The sequence below is a fragment of the Mus caroli genome, chromosome 3, assembly GCF_900094665.2.
Source record: "Mus caroli chromosome 3, CAROLI_EIJ_v1.1, whole genome shotgun sequence".
NCBI lineage: Eukaryota > Metazoa > Chordata > Mammalia > Rodentia > Muridae > Mus > Mus caroli.
The window spans coordinates 123125563-123144236 of NC_034572.1; the positions used below are offsets into that span (position 1 = coordinate 123125563).

At 46.1% G+C, this 18674-nt stretch overlaps 1 protein-coding gene across 1 annotated transcript in view; it reads left to right on the plus strand.

Moving 5' to 3' along the window:
• Nucleotides 1-4494: 4494 nt before the first annotated feature.
• The window catches only part of Elovl6 (ELOVL fatty acid elongase 6), a 106909-nt gene continuing 92729 nt past the window's right edge, over nucleotides 4495-18674 (plus strand). Inside the window, exons 1-2 of the mRNA XM_021158134.2 lie at nucleotides 4495-4642; nucleotides 4795-4915. Of these exons, the coding sequence (XP_021013793.1) occupies nucleotides 4827-4915 (89 nt within the window). The 5' untranslated portion in view covers nucleotides 4495-4642; nucleotides 4795-4826. The remainder of the gene's footprint in view (nucleotides 4643-4794; nucleotides 4916-18674) is intronic.

Below are 18674 nucleotides of genomic sequence, written 5' to 3' on the forward strand. Positions count from 1 at the left end.
GAACTCAGAAATCCGCCTGCCTCTGCCTCCCGAGTGCTGGGATTAAAGGCGTGCGCCACCACGCCCGGCTAATTTTTTTTTTTAAGAATGAAATACAAGTACTTGGGATAATTCAAGTATTGAAGCAAAATAAACAGAGTGAAGTGTTACATAAGAACTCTGATAGTCTATTCCCTAGTCTGCACCAAATATATAAATCGACCTCAAGTCATTGTGAAGTTGGTTTGTTTTGACTAGCACAGGTTGGTCCCAAGCTCACTAGGTAACTGAGACTATCCTGAATTTCTGATCCTCCCATCTCCAGCTCCCCATTGCTAAGATTACATGCATATACCGTCACACTTGGGAGTTTTCTTTTAAAAAATAATGCACACAGGAGGTTGTCTTCTCCTGATCTCTCTTTCTTTCCCTACAGGGTTTTCCTATATTGTCCAGGCTACAAGCTGTACTAGAACTTGCTTGTGTATGTAGCCCAAGCTTGCCTTGAATTTATGATCCTCTTATCTTACTCTCCGGAATGCTGGCATCATCACCCAGTGACACACCTGGCCTGTGTCACCTCCTCATCTTCCTTAAACATTCAGCGGAAGCTAGGCTCAATGGTGTATACCTGTGACTTTAGCTACTCTGTAAACTGAGGCAGGAAGATCACAGTTTCATGGATGGTTGTGAGCCACCATGTGGTTGCTGGGATTTGAACTTAGGACCTTTGGAAGAGCAGTCAGTGCTCTTACCTGCTGAGCCATCTCACCAGCCCATGGTTTCTTTTTTTTTTTGTTTCATGTTTTCAAGACATAATTTCTGTGTAGCCCTGACTGTCTTAGAATTCCCTCTGTAGACTAGGTTGGCCTTGAACTCAGAGATCTGCCTTCCAGTGCTGGGATTAAAGGTCTGTCTTACCAACACTCAGCTAGGAGGATCATAATTTCAAGGCAAGTTTTTGCACTTTAATAAAACCAGGTCTTTCTCTCTCTTTTTGGTTTTTTGAGACAGGGTTTCTCTGTGTAGCCCTGGCTGTCCTGGAACTCACTCTGTAGACCAGGCTGGCCTGGAACTCAGAAATCTGCCTGCTTCTGCCTCCCGAGTGCTGGGGTTAAAGGCGTGCGGCCACCACTGCCTGGCTTACCTTTTATATTTTACACTGGCTAGAAATTGCTGTGTGAGCCAGGCAGTGCCTTTAATCCCAGCACTCGGGAGGCAGAGGCAGGTGGATAGCTGTGAGTTTGAGGTCGGCCTGGTGTACAGAGTGAGTTCCAGGCTAGCCAGGGCTACACAGTGAAAGCAATGTCTCAAAAAGCAAACAAACAAATAAAAGCTCTGTGCAAACCCTCCACCCTTTGTTCATACTCCAGGGCTTTTGCACTTGGTCTCTGTAAGACTTTAACAGATAAGGAGGGCACTTATCTGGACTGATATGACATTCCTGGTTCTGGGCAGTATGCTGTTTAATTTTAATCTTTATGTTCACTCTAGCAACTCTAACCAGTAGGCAGCCGCTGGAAGCTAAGAGCCCCTGCCATCAAACTCAAGCACAGAGATGAAATGGTACAGAATCTTTAAACTCTCAAAGCAGGCCTCCAGGGACACACTCACCCAACAAGGCCAGGCTCCTAAAATCCCGTCAAACAGCACCACCAACTGGGGACCAGGTACTCAAAGGGCCAAACCTATGGGGCATTCTTATTCAAATCACTAGATGTTTTGTAAACCGTGCCTGAGGCTGGGCAGGCCTCAGGCTTGCAGTGATCTTGTCTCTGCCTTCCTAAGGCTGGGATTACATTTGCCAGTGGGATTACATTGGCTCTGGTTCCCTTCCTCACTCTTCTGGTCTCACCCAGTCACTTTACCAACAAGGAAGACAGTTCCCAAGCCCAGGCCCAGGCCCAGGCCCAGGCCCAGGGCTAACGTCAGCTACCCCCACCTTTCAGACTGATTTTGCCAAGTGTTTAGTTTTGGGCCTTCTTCAAAGACATTCAGGGTGGCCTGACATATCACCCCTAGAAGGACAATCTGTATCTGAAGAGATAAATGAAATCCTCACACTAAGTCTTTGAGAGTGTCAGAGGACATTAATGTCTTAATCACCAACTAGACCTCTGATTGATGTAATAATCTACAGGATTTCTTTTAACTCTGACGTATTTATCTACTCTGTGTGGATGTGGATGTGTGTGTGTGTGTGTGGTGGTGGTGATGGTGGAAGGAGGGATAGGGTCTCATGTGGTCCATTATAGCTTGGAGTTTGTTACTTAGCCAAAGATGACCTTGAACTCCTGATTCTCCTGCCTCTACCTTCCAAATGTTGGAATTATAGGCATGGGTTACAATGCAGACTTTCTTCCTTCCTTCCTTTCTTCCTTCCTTCCTTTCTTTCTTTCTTTCTTTCTTTCTTTCTTTCTTTCTTTCTTTCTTCATTCATTCAAAGAAATGTGGGGGTGGGGTTGCTTCCTTGCGCAGGTGAGCAGGTGCACTCGGAGGCCAGAGCTGTAATGGAATGTGTCATTCTCGAGATGTCTCCAACTTCATTTTAAAGACAAGGTCTCTTACTCATTTCCAAGCTCCTATTTCAAGTTTGTTATTTCAGGCTGGCCTTAGACTCATGTAGATCCCCCTGCCTCTGCCTCCCAAGTGCTGGGATTAAAGGTGTGCAGCACCACCACCTGGCTCACAGAGCCATTTCTAGCCAGCGTAAGATATAAAAGATACCTGGCCTCCGAAAATGAAAATACACATCAGGAGTACCCTATCTCAGCCTCCGAGGTTCTGGGACTCTGAACTTAGGTCCTCATGCCAAGCCATTTTCACAACGTGGTGGCAATAGCTCTTTCATTCCAGCACAAGGGAGGCAGAGGCAAGGAGAGCTATGAGTTGGAGGCCACACTGATTGATCTATTGCTCTACTGTGCAATTTCCAGGATGACCAAGGATACACAGAGAACCCTGCCTCAAAAAACAAAAACAAATAAAAAACCCAAACAAAAACAAAGGACATTAAAAACCCAGGGTGTCATTCTATATCCCTGGCTGACCTCGATCTTTTTACTAGACCAGGCTAGTCTCAAATTCACAAAGATCCACGTGCTTCTGACTGCAGAGTGTATTAGGATTAAGGACATAACCCCCACCCCCAATTAAGGACATACCCCACCCTTTTAAGACTGGGGGGGGGGGCAGGGGAAGCAAGGATGTCACTGTGAAATTCAGACTCACCTCAAATTTCTGGCAATTTTACTAGCATCAGTCTTCCTGCCTCAGCCTCCAATGTCTTGCTGAGATTATCTAACTGAATGAAATGCCCTCGCCTCATTTTAGTTGGTTGGTAGGTGAGGAAATGAACATCTTAGAGGGTATTTTCTCTCTGGTCCTAATGTACATCTTTAAACTAATAGGTTCTTAGCTGGGCTGTGGTGGCTCGAGCCTTAGTCCCAGAACTTGTGAGTGAGGCAGAGGCAGGCAGATCTCTGAGTCTGAGACCAGCCTGGTTTACAGAGCCAGTTCCAGGACAACAAGGGCTACACAGAAAAATCTTGTCTCGAAAAACCAAAAACACCTAAAAAACCAAAACAAACAAAAAACCCAATCTTGAAAATCACAAACATTTAAAAAAAAACCAAACTAATAAGTTGTTGATCAGTATCTTTTGTTGGATTCAAATATTATATTTTAGATACCTTATTGTCTCTTACTTCCTTCTTCCTTTTAGGAATAGAAAATACCATCCTCCAGAAAAATACGGAGTATTTGAGAAAGGTTGCTGTGAGCTGGTAGTCCAGAGGGAGGATTAGCATTACATTTAAATCCCTCTCCTACATTAATCTTTTCTTCCTAATTTCACAAGAATAAGGCAGAACTAAAGTAAAGCAGACAGATAAAGTTTTGGTATTTAGATCAGTAGGCCTAATTCTGTAATGCCAAATTCCCTTCCTCCTTTGTTCATTAATATCCCCTCCTGGTAGCCAAGCCCTCCACCTAACTTCTGCCTCCTCGTCAACCTTGACTTCCCAGGTCCTCATCCTCAGCAGCCGGGCTGCACGTGATCTTACAGTACTGCAGGCTACCTGGCCCAAAAGTCAAGGTAAATCCACGCCCAAGCTGCCCGGTGGAGGGGGTCTCAGAGGGTGCCGCGGGATCGAGGAAGTGAGGAGACTAGATCGCAAGACGTGACCCTCACATTCATTTGCCTGGAGTTCTCATGCCAGAGAACCTGGCAGATTTTACTATTTCCCAATTGTTTACTCGCCAAGCTTTCGGGTCCACGCGCCTCCGGGCTGCGCCTCGCACTCTGAAACTTCATTCAAAGGCCAGGCAGGGAGGTCCAAGAGGTGGCGAATGGGCTTGAGTATGACCTCAAGGCCACTTCCTCCCTCTTGGCGCTCCCCCCCGTCCCCCAGTCCACCAACCACCTTCTTGTAAACAAAACTATCCCCCAGGGCGAGGGGAGGTCTTGCTCTTCTGCGCCCTCTCGCGCAAAGGGTTAATTTTCCCGATCGCACGAGGGGGAGGAGATTTCCCTGTAGACGAGTAAAAAGCGTGATGGACAAACGTGCGGGCACTAAGACCGCAAGGCATTCATTTCCTCCTACGGTGGATGCGGACGCTGGGAGGAGAGCCCCTGAGCTAGGAGCTGGGAGCAGAGGCGCAGGCAATGCTCAACCCTGGATGTAGCTGAGAGGCTGGGAGAGAGATCGGCCAGGAGACTGACGGCGGGGCAATACCTAGGGGGGTGGGAGGGGGAAGCAGACAGGAGAGCACTCAAAATAAAAGGCTCTTTACAGATTTTTTTATTTTGTATAGAGAACTCGTAGCGACTCCGAAGATCAGCCCCAATGAACATGTCAGTGTTGACTTTACAAGAATATGAATTCGAAAAGCAGTTCAACGAGAACGAAGCCATCCAATGGATGCAGGAAAACTGGTAGGTGATGCTTTCGCGTGATACTATTCCCGGGAGTGCATTAATGTCGGTATTCCGGGTCTGAGCGTGAGCGGAGCGATGGATGGATTGCCGGCAGTAGCCAACAGATCGCGGAGTTCCAGGGTCTCATGTCTGCAGCAGACTGAGGCTGCATGGAAGCGTGCGGTTTGGGGGGTGCCCTGTGTGAGCCGCGGCCACGCGGGCATCTTTGTGTAGATTATATAACGTAGAACATATAATATGTGTACCTGTAATGATATACCGGCGACAGAGGCATGTTACAATCCAGCTATCCCACCTGTGTTGTCTCCCTGCTTTCGCTTAGATTTGGGGGTTCTGCTTGGCCTCCCGCAACTGGAGCGTGCAAGGCAGTGGAGGGAGGACCCGGTCTCCGCTCCCTTTAACCCTCTTCAGCCCGCCTCTCTCTGGTCCTTTCCCTCTCCCCATCCCTCGTGTCCTTCCTTTCTCCTTGTAGTTCTTCCACTTTACTGCCCTCCCTTGGCTGCCGCCTCCAGCCGTAGATGCCCAGGGTCCAGGACCCCTTCCCCACTCAGATTACTTTCCGGTTTCATAAAGACATCGGGGAGGAGGGGACAATGAAAACTGCAATAAAAATGAATGAACCCGAGCAAGTGGAGCCACGCCATTATTAAGTTTCTGTGTAAAGGAAACGCCTTTTGGACACGCTTCTCCGCGCCGAGCGGCAGTTTAAGTACTGGAAGGCTCCTGCTAGGGCAGTCTCGGAGGTCTTTCCCCAGAACTTCGAATCCGGGAAAACATCTTGTTTACTGAGTTCCTCCGGTCAGTCTTCTGAAAAATCCCCGTGTGGGAGGCTATCCGGTGTCACCTTACAATATTTAAGAAGGGAGCTCCCTCCTTCCCGTAGACCGTGCTGTGGTTGGAGATGTTTCCCTCCGGTTTAGTGCGAGCCCCCTCGATCTCCCCACCCCCACCCCACCCTCTCTGCGCAGCGGCCGGCCCTCGGGGGGCTTCCGGGCTCCGGGAGGTTCCGCTGCCGCGTGCGAGGGCGCTCGCGACCAGCCTTCCCTCCCTCCATTCATCAATGGGAAACCGGAGACGCCGGCGCTCCCGGGCTGGTGCGGGTGGTGGCAGCCGCCGGGGGTTCGCCTTCTCCAGCCCGATCCCGGGCTTGCGGCTCCCGCCCCTTCTCGCCCTCGGGGAGCGCGCCCACCCTTGGCCTTCAGCTTGCGAGCTGGGCCCTTGGGCGGTTTACGGCGGCGGCCGGGCGGAGCCAAGGCTCCGGGGCGCGCGAGTTCGGGCCGCCGCATGGCGGCTGCCTGCCTGGAGGCCCTGAGCCCCAGAGCCAGCTTGGTGCGGTCGCCGGCGTGCTCCTGGACACCAAGGACGCGGGCCTGGGTCCCGAGCGCGATTGCACCCCCGGGGAGTCTGGATCGCCCCGTAAGGGGGCGGCCATAGGGAGGCCCGAGCGCTGCAGGAAGCCCAGCCCCCTCGGGCTGACGTTCGGGGGTCCTAGCGGTGCACTTCCTCCCGTTAGGGGCTTGGGGGGCGGTGACCCGAGCTCAGCCTGCCAACCTAGGGCTCCGATCGTCTCTGAGACCATTTGTCACCGTCCCTTGCAGGGCTCTAGCCTGCCTGCCTGCCTTCCTGCTCCAGTAGCCCGCCGCTCGCGTTTCCTAACACGCTGTCTCTAGCTTGCTGCATCCCGGTTAGGCCTGCCATTCCGGAGCAGGCTTTCCCAGCCTCTGCAGGCGCATGGCACTCACTGGCTGCCCTGCTGCTGCACCACCCTGGTGCATACTGTCTGCTTGTTGCCCACCCCATCCCCCCTTTTCCTAAGGCTACCCCAGGATTATTTCCCGCCTCTTTCTCCAGACACTCAGTTAAGTGACTTTTACTCTGTCAGAACTAGACAGGTCCTTGGTCCTCGTGGGACTGAAAATATATCCCAAATCCATGAATTAATTTTCCCTTGTTACTCTTTGGCCACTATTAACTCTTGAACATTACTTCTGTTCTCCCTGACATGTATTTTCATTATCTTATTTTAAAGGTGGCTCCTAGCACATCGTGGACTGATGTGGGCAAGGTTCTGGTCTTTTTTTTTTTTTTTTTTTTCCTGGTCTTGATTTTGCAAAGCATTTTGTAGCCTACTTTGTACATGGCAGATGCTTACAAGGTCCAGCGATTAAAACGCTCATTTGGCCGCCAACACAACCTGCTCATATCCGTGTCTGGAGTTCAGCATGCTTGGCTTGCATTTTGGACGCTGTTCTAGTCACACTGTAGAGTGGATGTTCTTCTCGTCTTTTGATCGTTGGCTTTATATTTTTGGGTTGCTCATTACAGTGGAAAGGCCTATCTCGTCCGTGCTGATCTTAGCCACTGTCCCTTTTCACTTCACGATTCTAGTTCTCTCGGAGCCTGATTTCAGAACTTTCCCACCTGCTCTCCGCAACCAAAATGTCTTGATCGTAATGAAGGTTCTCTTCTCATGTTGTCATTAGAAGGGAATCCCATCAGAAAGGCTTATATATACCGTCTTGAGAGTGGAGTTGAGGGGCTTGAAAACCACCAAGTCTCACCTTCACCTGGCCTAGTCACTTAGAATGGTTTGAAATAGCTTCTGGAAGAAAGCAAGTATATAAGCCTGTGTGCCCTGTCTTTTGAGAACTTATTTGTTAACTGTTCTTTAAAATCTCCTAGACCTAGTCTAAACAAAGTTGCTAATTGTAACAAATCTCGAGTAAGCTGAGTTGCCAGGGCCTCTGACCGCTGCTGGGGTCGAGGTGGGGGCTGGGGGGAGCCAGGCACGGGGCCTTACATTACAGTAGTCTGTATATAGGAACTAGCCTCATTTAGGAGCACTCAGAATAAGGAGTTGATAAGATCAGTCCTATAATGCCTTCCCTTACTTACCTCAGCATCCATTCATGGAATGGGGCCCCAGGTTTCCCAGTAGTCTATGTGTAAACTCAGCTGGCTAAGCTGAGACAACAAACTCGTGACATTTATTGCTGCCTTCATTGTTTACTTTCATTGTTTTACTTTATTGCTTTCATTGATACTCACTGGCCTAGATAATGAAATATTGTAGACATTTATTTTTGTAGCAAATGGTTTCATAAGAGAATAGACTGCAATGACAATTTAAGTGCAAAGTAGTAAATATGTATTCCCTTGGAAAATCACCCTGTGAGATTGATTTTCTTGTAACTGCCTCCCAGTTAAAAATCACCTGGGTGCAGTTTTATCCGGTGCAGTTTCTAACATGAGGTAGAGAAAAATGCCTGCCTTTTAGCTCCAAATAACATTTCCGAGTTGCAGTTTTAGACTGGGAAGCCCTTGAATGGATGCTATTAAAGCATCCATGTAGATAGACATTTTGTTCTTTTATGACCTGGCTGGCCATCACTTGTGCTCACTAACAGCTGGCTCAATCGGTAAATGCTGCTAGCGAGGAAGCACAGTCACCCAGCCATCCGAAAGGCTGGAAAAGAGACATCGGATTCATTGAGAAGGAAACCTTCTCCCCTTGAGCCGGCTGCCGCCTGCCTGCTGCCTGCCTGCCAGGTTTGGGCTAAGACTGTGGATGCTAGTTGCTCCGGTTGTAATTGCCTGGCCAATGATGATTATCTTCTGATGTCGGCTGACACGGCATTCACCAATAGGAAAGCAGGAGGCCTGTGCTGACTGCTGTAGCATTATGTATGTGGGGTGACGTCATCAAAGGGCTTGCCTAGACTCTCATGAAACCCTCCCCCCTCGCCTGGCATCCTCCACTCCTGCAGCTTTGAGTGCTTTGTATACTTTTATGACTTTCTCCTCTCCTCCTGTGGTGATTTCTAGAAGGCTCTTTTGGTTTGTTTTGTTTTCCCATATTTGTGTTCTGTATTCTAGGGTTATGAGACAACACAAATTTATTTTTACTGAAGGGGGGAAATGGACTTTAAAAAGAGCTGCATCGTGTCTCTACATTCTTGTGGATGAAGTTTAAAAAGCATTATAAACCTGTGTCGGCCGTGCACATTTTCCAATGGCTAGATTTACGCTGTTTTTCCTGTAGGGAGAACAGCTCTGAATTGCTGCAGAATTTTTCCATGTAGCTTGGCTGTGTGCATCTGAGGAATGTGCTGGGAATCCGTAGACTCTGTGGTGTGGTACAGGATAGGCTAGAGTTTTACCAGGTGGTTATTAAAGTTACCCGGGATGGGATTGGCTGTCAAGACAATACTGTGTTCCTATTGAATTCCATATGCAGCTGTCACTTACTTTGAAGAATCAGACCTCATGTTAGCAACATGACTGGGAGTCTAAGGGACTGACATGCCTTCCAGTGACCTTCAGGATACAGGTGTCGTGTATGTTAAGAGAGATAAGACCATATCATGGAGAAGAAAATCAAGGTTCTTATTGTAATATAGGAAGTGATTAAAAAAACAAAAAACAACAACAACAAAAGCTATGTGGGAACTTTGACCTGAACTTCCAAGTATCTCTCAAGTATTCACATGTCTTTCCTGTTCAGGGTCCCAGGAATGAAAGCTGGCTTAATGCAGATTATACTTTGTTATTTTGTTACCTGCCTATATGTTTGTGTTAGTATATGGGGATGGGGGGGTTGTTTGTTTGTTGCTGGTTTTGTTTGCTTTTTACATAAGGCTTTTTGTTATATCGGTAGGTTTTTGTTTTTGTTTTGTTTTGTTTCTCAAAATTGCTGGCTTTCCATGGCTGATTGCAAAGGTGTCACGGGTACACATTAGTTTAACTCCAAAATCAACCCACTCTGCATCCAACAGTCACTTTATATCTTTCCTTGAAAGAAGACTCAACCCAAGAAATTGGAAAAATTACAAGAGGGAAGAAGACGTTTAAACTTAGGAAGAAATAACCCACCCACTTAGTCATTAGCCAGCAAAGTCAAATGAAGAGTGGATAGATATTACAGCAAATCAAACATTCGTCCCGTTCAGTGATCTCGATTAAGTTAGGTCCAAGCTTTTTCTGAAATTGGTTTTCCAGAATCCCTTGCCTTGGTGATTGATTTCCTTCATCTTTCAAGTATGGACAGTGAGAGAGCTGTGATGTGATTTATTAATAGGAGTCAGACGCTAGTGCATCAGGCTTGCCTCGACTTACCCTTTGCTTATCCCTGCAATTGTTTTGCGGTATCATCTTCGTTAGGTGAGCTCCGACATTTACTTAGAAAAGTTACTCATGATTCATGAGGACAACCTTGTGGAATCTGAGGAAGCCATCTTTAGCCAGGCTTTCATTTCTTTGCCCATGTTACGTATAGGCAGGTGCAGATCTGTAACGTTTGCATATTATTTAGCTAAGTCCTTTTAAGGTGTCTCTTCTTGCATTTACTCTCCAGTAGTACATTTTCACAAATAAACAAGGCCTTTTAAAAACACCTTGCCACAGGGTGTAAGAGGTAGAGTGACTAGGAATTTGGTGAATCTTATGCAAGAGCATCCAAAGGTACAAGCCACGAGAAATCTGAAGTCTGCATTCCACCTGCTTTGTCTCTACATTTCTGGATTGAGCATTGGTGGTTTTTAGTCTTCAAGGTTTTGTCTTTTTTTAAGACAGGTTGGGTATATTAATAGCCAAGCTCATCTGGAATTTGCTGTCTCCGTGCTCGAATCACAGATGTGAACCCCTTTCCCCAACTTGTTGGTTTCCCAGTTCTTTATTCCTTGTGTATTGGAACAGCCAGTCCTTTTAGGACACCTTTCTAAATAATCGTCTGCTGTTTAATATTTGACATTTGAGGCTTTACTTTGAACACAAGGGGGAAAACACCCCCCACCAGTCAAGCATCTAAGACAGCTGCGCAGAGATGTAGTAGATCAGTTGCCGAGGTAAATTATGCATGCTGATTAGCAGACTGATGGACAGTCACTGGTGGCTTTCAGATGTTTTCATCCGTCTGCTTTCTAAGCTTCATGTTTTAGGTTAATCTTTCTGAAGTTGTGTGGAAGCTAATTGCAGTGTTACAGGGGATGTATCATTGACGTGCATGTCATACATGAGATTTATGATCACATTTTAAGTGAAATACACCATTTTCTTTTTTTTTTTTCTCTTTTTCAAAAAGAGTATTTTTCATGCCTATGGCGTTTTTGACTGAATGAGTGTCTGTGTACCACATGTCCTCCAGGATCAGAAGGGCATCAGATCCCCTGGGACCAGAGTTGCAAATGGTTCCATTTTGCAACTTTGTGAGCCACTTTGTGGCAGCTGGGCCCGAAAGGAAGGCAGTCAGTGCTCTTCTTCATCATTGAGCATCTCTCCAGCCCCTCAAGAGCTATTTCTTTAAAACTTGTTCATTTTCACTTATGTGTATGTGTGTGTGCCTGCCTGTCTGTATGTGCAATCATGTGTGTGCAAATGGCCATGGAAGACGGGAGTCATTGGATCCCCTGGAGCTGGAGGTCTAGGCCATTGTAAATTTCCAGCAAGTCCTAACCTCTCTCCAGCTAGGCCACCTCTCTAGCTTATGAAAGGCATTTTAGAAGCGGGGCATGGTGGCACATGAACTTTAATCATAGCACTTGGGAGGCAGAGGCAGAGGCAGACGGATTTCTGAGTTCCAGGCCAGCCTGGTCTACAGAGTGAGTTCCAGGACAACCAGGGCTATACAGAGAAACCCTGAGAGACGTTTCCGATGTCTTAGTTCAGTCCTTACTTTTATTAATGTCTGCCCTTGGGATTTGTTTTTTGTTTTAGGAAGCTGAATGTCTGAATGAATGTTACTTCTTCGGGTTACCTGCATGCTCTTCTTTGAAGACAGTGTACAGGTAGTTGAGAAGTGCACGTCTGACATTTCTCGCTGTCAGGAGGCTCTATGGATGCTAGTGATTATACATGTACATAGCATAGGCTAAATGTGACTTTTAAAATAATCAAGACTGATACCTGTTTTTAAAAAGAACTTTTCTACAAGAACTTTTTGAGTTAAACTTTGCTAAAACTTTCGGTAAGGTATGTCTGAATAAAATTTACAATGTCATAAAAAGATTTTTTTTTAAAGGCTAGCTCAGGCACTCCTGTAAATCTAGCCCTTGGGAGGCAGAGTCAGGTGGATCTCTGTGAGTTTGAGGCCAGTCTGGTCTCAGTGAGTTCCAGGCCTACAAGGCTACATGGTGAGACAATTTCAAAACAAACATGGAAACAACAGGAGGCAAGTACTATGATTTCAATAAGTATTAGGGCTGTTAAGCTTGACTGTATATATCCTAACTGTTTTTCACTCAGTTATTGCTGGAGTGTTTTGTTGTTTTGTTTTGATTGTTGATAATTATGAAAATCCTCAGGTTTTTTTGTTGGATGTTTTCTGTCTCTTGGGCCAGGGTATTTAGCTTCTGCCCAGGGATGAAAGGCATCAGCTATGAGGCTCACTGGAGTAAGGGACTTTCAGGTGCAGTTCAGTCACTGGAACTGAATGCTTTGAAGTTGGAATGTCAGGGTCTTGTTTTGGGAGGCTTAATGAAAACAAAGCTGGGGAAAAGATTTGTCCCCACAACTTAAAAGAACAATCGTCTCTGGGGACTTTATAGAAGCCCCTGGGTAACTTAACTACAAAAGAACTGGGGTAGCTGTCCCTAGCAGGGGTAGCTGTCCCTAGCAGGGTAGGAAGTTCAACAGAAGGCATTTTTTTCAAGGAAAAGTACCTTCCACATCAACTTAAGCAATGTTGTCTCAACTTTATGACACTTTGGTATAGAATTAAGGATATAGGAAGGTAGAATAGATTTCCTTCAATTCAGTGGAAGGATGGTAATAACCTCTTACCACAGGGTCACTTATTGATTGCAACTTTTTTTTTTCTTTCTTTTCTCCTTTTGGTTTTTCAAGGCAGAGTTTCTCTATATAGCCCTGGCTGTCCTAGAACTCACTCTGTAGACCCGGCTGGCCTGGATGGACCTCAGAAATCCGCCTGCCTCTGCCTCCCGAGTGCTGGGATTAAAGGCATGTGTCACCACTGCCCCACTACAACTTTTCTTTTCAGAGGTTTTTAAGAGCAATGATTAATCCCTGCACCAAACTCATACCATATTGTTTATTTATTTATATTTTACCAGATGCTTTGTACAGAAGAAAGCAGGCACTGTGTGTGACTTGCCTGTAGGGACAAGTGGAAAAACAGGCTTTAGGCCTACCTAAGGCTTAAATGTGGGAGGGAGTCACAGGCCCAGGCATCCTACTGCTTAAATATTAATAAGTGTGCAGTCAGTACAGCAATACACCTGAAAAGGTAGCTGCCCCCAGACATTTCTGTGATTTTAGTCAGTGGTCTGCCAGTGTCTCTTCACTTAACTTGGCTTTAAGTGGATCCTAGACACTTACAGCCAGAATCACTGCAGAAAGCCCCTGCCAGCTTCACTGGCTACCGTTACCATAAAAGCCATGTAAATACTTTAGCCACCGCTTGTCTTCCGTGTGACTCTTACTGGTTCCGGAGTTCTAGCACCTTTAGTGATACTTCAATTATAGGACGTTGACAGTTTCATCGAACACTGGCCCAGAGATTTGGAACGTCTTTAATTAAGCTTTGGTCTTCACGGTGCCCTGTTGCTTTGTGACGTCGCCTCTTCAGTGAGCATGGTTCTGGACCCTACAGGGGATGCAGGCGGCCACGCTCTCTGACAGGGTTTAGTCTCTGGTTACAGTCTGACCTGCTGATAGAAGCACATGGACAACCTGGGACTTGCTCTGCTTTTTACAGTGTGGATGCTTAAAAAAATCATCTTTAATTTTTCCCCCCAGTTCTAAAGCAACGAAAGTACTTGCTATATCACTAAAGAAGAAGAAGAAAAAAAAAAGAGCCAGGGGGAAAGACACATTCAGTTCTTAGAAGTAGCCGCTGCTCTTTTTTTACCCATTCTGGTTCTCCTTGCAAAAGCTTCTCTCTCCATTAAGGCATTTGATGACACATGAACCGGGGACTTGGCATGGTCACACTGTCCCTTGACATCTCCCTATGCTGCTCCTTTTGTTTTTACAGAATAGATTTTGTTGTGTCTTATTAAAACTTCAGCAGTGGCTCCTCCCGATCGTATTTGCCTTCTTTTAGGTAAACACCTTCCCCCAGCCCCATTTTGGTTTTTGTTGTTTTGAGTCATGGTCTCCTGCCTAGCTCTGGCTGTGCTAGAACTCACTGTGTAAACCAGGCTGGCCAGGACCTCACAGAGATACATCTGCCTCTGCCTTCTGAGCCCTCCCAGCTTAGATAAGCGTTCTTAATGGGTAGAATGTTAAACTTCTAGTATTTGATTAAGAATAATTCTCTGAATACCTTTATATTTATCTTTATTTTATGAGTGTTTGCTTGCATGTATGTGCACCATGTGCATGCCTGGTGCCCGTCAGAAGTCAGAGTGTGTTGAGTTCCCTGGCACTGGAGCTATAGGTGCTCCTCAGCCACTGTATGGATGCTGGGAGCTAAATTTGGGCTAAACTTGGATTGACTTAAAGAGCAGTGAGCATCCTTGACCTCTGAGCCGATGCTACAGCCCCAAGGTGTGGATGAATATCTTTAAATGTTCATCTATTTTCCCCAGTGAGTTCTTTGTGGGAGAAATGTAAGTTCAAAGTTAAAAGATTATGATGTTCACGGTAGGGCTGACGACTAGAGAAGTTGGATCCATTTATAGTCTGGAGAATCTCGACTTATAACAGGGCAGCATTTAGACTTAACAGTGAAGATGATTCCTAGATAAAAGTCTTTAATAAGTTGGTGAGGACAAATGATATCCCATTGTTCTATTTCTAATTCTTTGATGAGCACAGAGGTTCCGTTTCTGATTGTTTTCCTTTTTGTTCTTGTAAATTATGTTTCCTGTCTTTTTCCTCCCAGCTAGTTGGAGACCATACAAGTGTGTTAGGGAGATTAGCATGTTGTCCAGCAGGATGTCATACTTTCTTGTCTGGGAGGACTAGTGTGGCCTCTGCTGCACTAATTACATAGTTGGGAGCAAATTAGAACCAGTTTAGTGGCTGGATGGTGTGGCTCGTGCCTTTAATTCCCAGCACTTGGGAGGCAGAGCTTTGAGTTCAAGGCCAGCCTGATTTACACAGTGAGTTTACACAGTCAGACCCTGTCTTGGGGGGGTGGGGAGGATAGACAGAGAGAGGGATACATTTTGTATCAAATCAATTGAAACATTTGTGTTTTGTCCGAAGAAGGGTTTTAGAGTCATCCTTCCAGTGCTTATAGAGAGAAGTTGTTTAACTTCCTGCCAATTTTGGACTTTCTTACTGCTGGGCTTATTTTTCTGGTTTTCATGGGTGTGGCAGTGAGCATTTCCTATGGTAGGAAAGTGTAGTGGTGAGTGCTCAGACTGTAGATTCAGGGTGGTGGCTGGGTTTAGGTTCTTGTTCTTGCTCTACCTTGTAGACATCGGTAGTCACTGCTTTGGTTGTCTTATCTCCAAGCTGGAGATGTTCCTTGCTACTCCTCTTTGGCTTCCAGTTGGGAAAGGTGATGCAATGAAGTCAGCTGTCTGCAGGCTGTGGGAATGAACCAGGTGTATTCTATTAAGGCTCCAGCACCGAGCCCAGCCCATGCTTTTTGTTTGTTTGTTTGTTTTTCCAGACAGGGTTTCTCTGTGTAGCCCTGGCTGTCCTGGAACTCACTTTGTAGACCAGGCTGGCCTCGAATTCAGAAATCCTCCTGCCTCTGCCTCCCGAGTGCTGGGATTAAAGGCGTGCGCCACCACCGCCCAGCTTCCATACATTTTTATTACACAATTATAGTCACCTTCATTGTTGACTCTGGGTTCAGGTGAGAAGAGGGAGTCTGTAGAATCATAATGCAATTTCTGAAGTAACCTCCGGATGGCTGCTTGTCAACCCTCCCAGCTGATAGGTGCCAGTGGGGAGGCCCCGAGAGTCGGGAACGCAGCACACACCGTTTCAACGGCACCTGAAGAAATCTATCATCTAGACCTTGGCAAGAAAAAATATTAATGATATTAATGCGGTGTCACCAGAAGCCTTTGCTGTGAGCATTTTGAAGTGCTTTTTCTGCCGCCCCACCTAAAGGAAAGTAGGACAGTCAATCGATGGACAGTGAACAGGATGAAGGACAGTCAATCCATAGACGAATCGCTGATATATTTTCTATAGAGGACCTGGGATCAGTGTGTATCAAATGCGTGCAACCTCTCTGTGTGACACCAAAGGTAAGATTTGCTCTGCCGGTCAGTGAAGGGACAGTGACTGAACATTTGGGAACGGTGACGTTACAGGCTTGTGCTTTCAATTGAAATATCTGGTCATTGTTCAAAGAATCTTTTATTTTTGGTGACAGAGGCCTGACTGTTTTGTTAAATGGACTTAAATTCCCACAGTATCCCACATTAGTTTCTTTTACTGTTGATCCACGATAAGGGAGCAAGGGTGTGTTTCTTCTATCTGCTTGTTCAGAGAGAGTTTTACCAGGTGGACTGCATGGGACCCGGGGCGTGCCTTGCAGCTAGATGGGAATGGGGCTAAAGCATGTGTTATCCAATGTGTATATTATCAGTGGCTTGTTTCATGGGCAGCCACACAGTGAGTAATTTAAATCCTTGGGACTTATGGTCTTAATACAGAGTGGAGCAGTTCTTCGTTCTTTTACCCATCCTGTATCAGATTCATAGATGCTAGGCAAGTGTTCTGCCCCTGAACTATAGCCCCAGCAATGGCTTTATTCTTGACTTGATGGTCCAGGTTCAGCAATGGAGAACTTCCTTAGGTGGCTTTCAGTCCACTCTTCTCTGGGCGGCGCCCATTCCTTTAGATTCTTTGTGAGTTTGGATTCTTTTATTACACATTGATTAAAAGCTACCAGTCTTTTATGTTTCTATTTCAACCATACTTACTCAGGCAAGAGCACTGGTAGATATTTTCTGACCTTTCTCTGAGCCTTTTCTAATGCAGTTAGTTCCTCAGGTGTCACTTGAGGTCCACTGGTGATCAACTGAGACACTTTTAAAGATCAGTTAGTTGTTGGGCATCTTTGGGGTCTGTAGAGGAATTTTAATCTAGCAGCCACATCCAAAGACCTAGGTCTATATGATCCAATGGAATGCAGACCAGCCACACACCTTTAATCCCCTTGGCTGGAATGCAGGCATATCCTTAGTACACACCTGTCACGCAGAATTAGTTTGTAGAAGGAAGCAGCAGTGAAAGATCGGAGAAAAGTTTGATAGAATGAGTCAGAGATAGGATGTGCCCAGCTCTGACAAGAACAGCACAGGAGAAAGAAAGAAGCAATTTAAACGCAGCACAGGGAGAGTCAGTCAGGTGTAAGGCAGTGAGTGAAAGACAGTGGAGGTGAGTTCACCCCTGAGTTCATGCAGTTGGGTTCATGAAGTTCAGAGGCAGGTTTGGGTTTTTTTCCCCCAAGCAGAGCAATTCAATCAGAAGCCGAGAGAAGTCGATTTGCCTCAGTCAGCTTGGAGGAGGGTTTGAACCAGCCAGCCAGAGTTCAGAAAGAGCTAGAAAGGGCGAGCTTAATCACCCCTAAGCCCACGAGACAATTACACAGGAGAATAAAAGTTACTTTTACAGAATTTGAACAATTAAATACTTTTCATTAGGATACTAAGAAGTTTATTGAAGCTTGTGAAAAATTGGCCATGTTCTATTCAAATGAGGAACCTGTATTAGAGACTTGCTTAGAAGAAGGGGTGCAGACTTTCCCAAAACTACTGCATATGACATTCTAGAAGATGTAAAGCCTGGTTCCTGCCACCAGCGAACCACTAGACTTGTCTTTAGTGGCCGCTGGTGTTTCCCTCCAAGAGCAGGTTTCTCTTTTAGCTCTGGCTGTCCTGGAACTTGCTCTGTAGAACAGGTATCATCTTGCATATACAGGCATTTTAGGTCTGTAGAGGGCCTCAGGCAAATGGAGAAGCTCTGCTTCATGTGACTTGGTGCTGTCCTGTGTTCTTTGAGGCTGGCTACTCCTCTCCTTCAGCCAAACACTGGGCTGCCCCTCCTGCACCTGGGGATCCCCACCCAGCCTTGTGTGGTCTCCCCCAACTTCTTTTCTCTGAGCATCCTCCTGCCTCCACCACTGCCCTTTTGTTTCTCCTGTTACTCATCTGCCTCCTCCTCTTTAGTCCTCAGCATTATCTAACTCTCAGATCTTATCATTTCTGTGCTTCCCATTGTTTGTTTTGAGAGGCTCTTCAACCTCTGTGACCTTGTTAATGTCACCTGCTGTGGATGCTCACCTCCCATCCTGTCAAAATCCACTGCTCTTTCCTTGTGGTTTGCTCTCGCCTGATTCATAAAACGATTACTGTTTTCTCTCCTAGCAAGTCTGTGCCAGCCACAGTATTTATCAGTGTATATCCGCTAGGAGGATGGATATATATGCGGTCATGCCGAGGACTCTCTTCTCGTGTTCAAATGTATCTGATTGTTCTCTGATACATTTTTTTTTTTATTTCCTCAGTGAGTTGTAGAAGACTGGCCAGTATCTTAAATGCATGCCTTAATTGTGTTAGCTGGTCTTCTTATTTTTTAAGATGAAGAGACTTGAATTTGGCATGACTAACTTTTAAGAGACACTTGCTAATTTGGGGGAGGAGCATTCTTTTTTAGATACTCAGATTATCCACCCCACTCAGAAAGAAGAAAGAATTTATAGCCGGGCATGGCGGCACACGCCTTTAATCCTAGCACTTGGGAGGCAGAGGCAGGCGGATTTCTGAGTTCGAGGCCAGCCTGGTCTACAAAGTGAGCTCCAGGACAGCCAGGGCTACACAGAGAAACC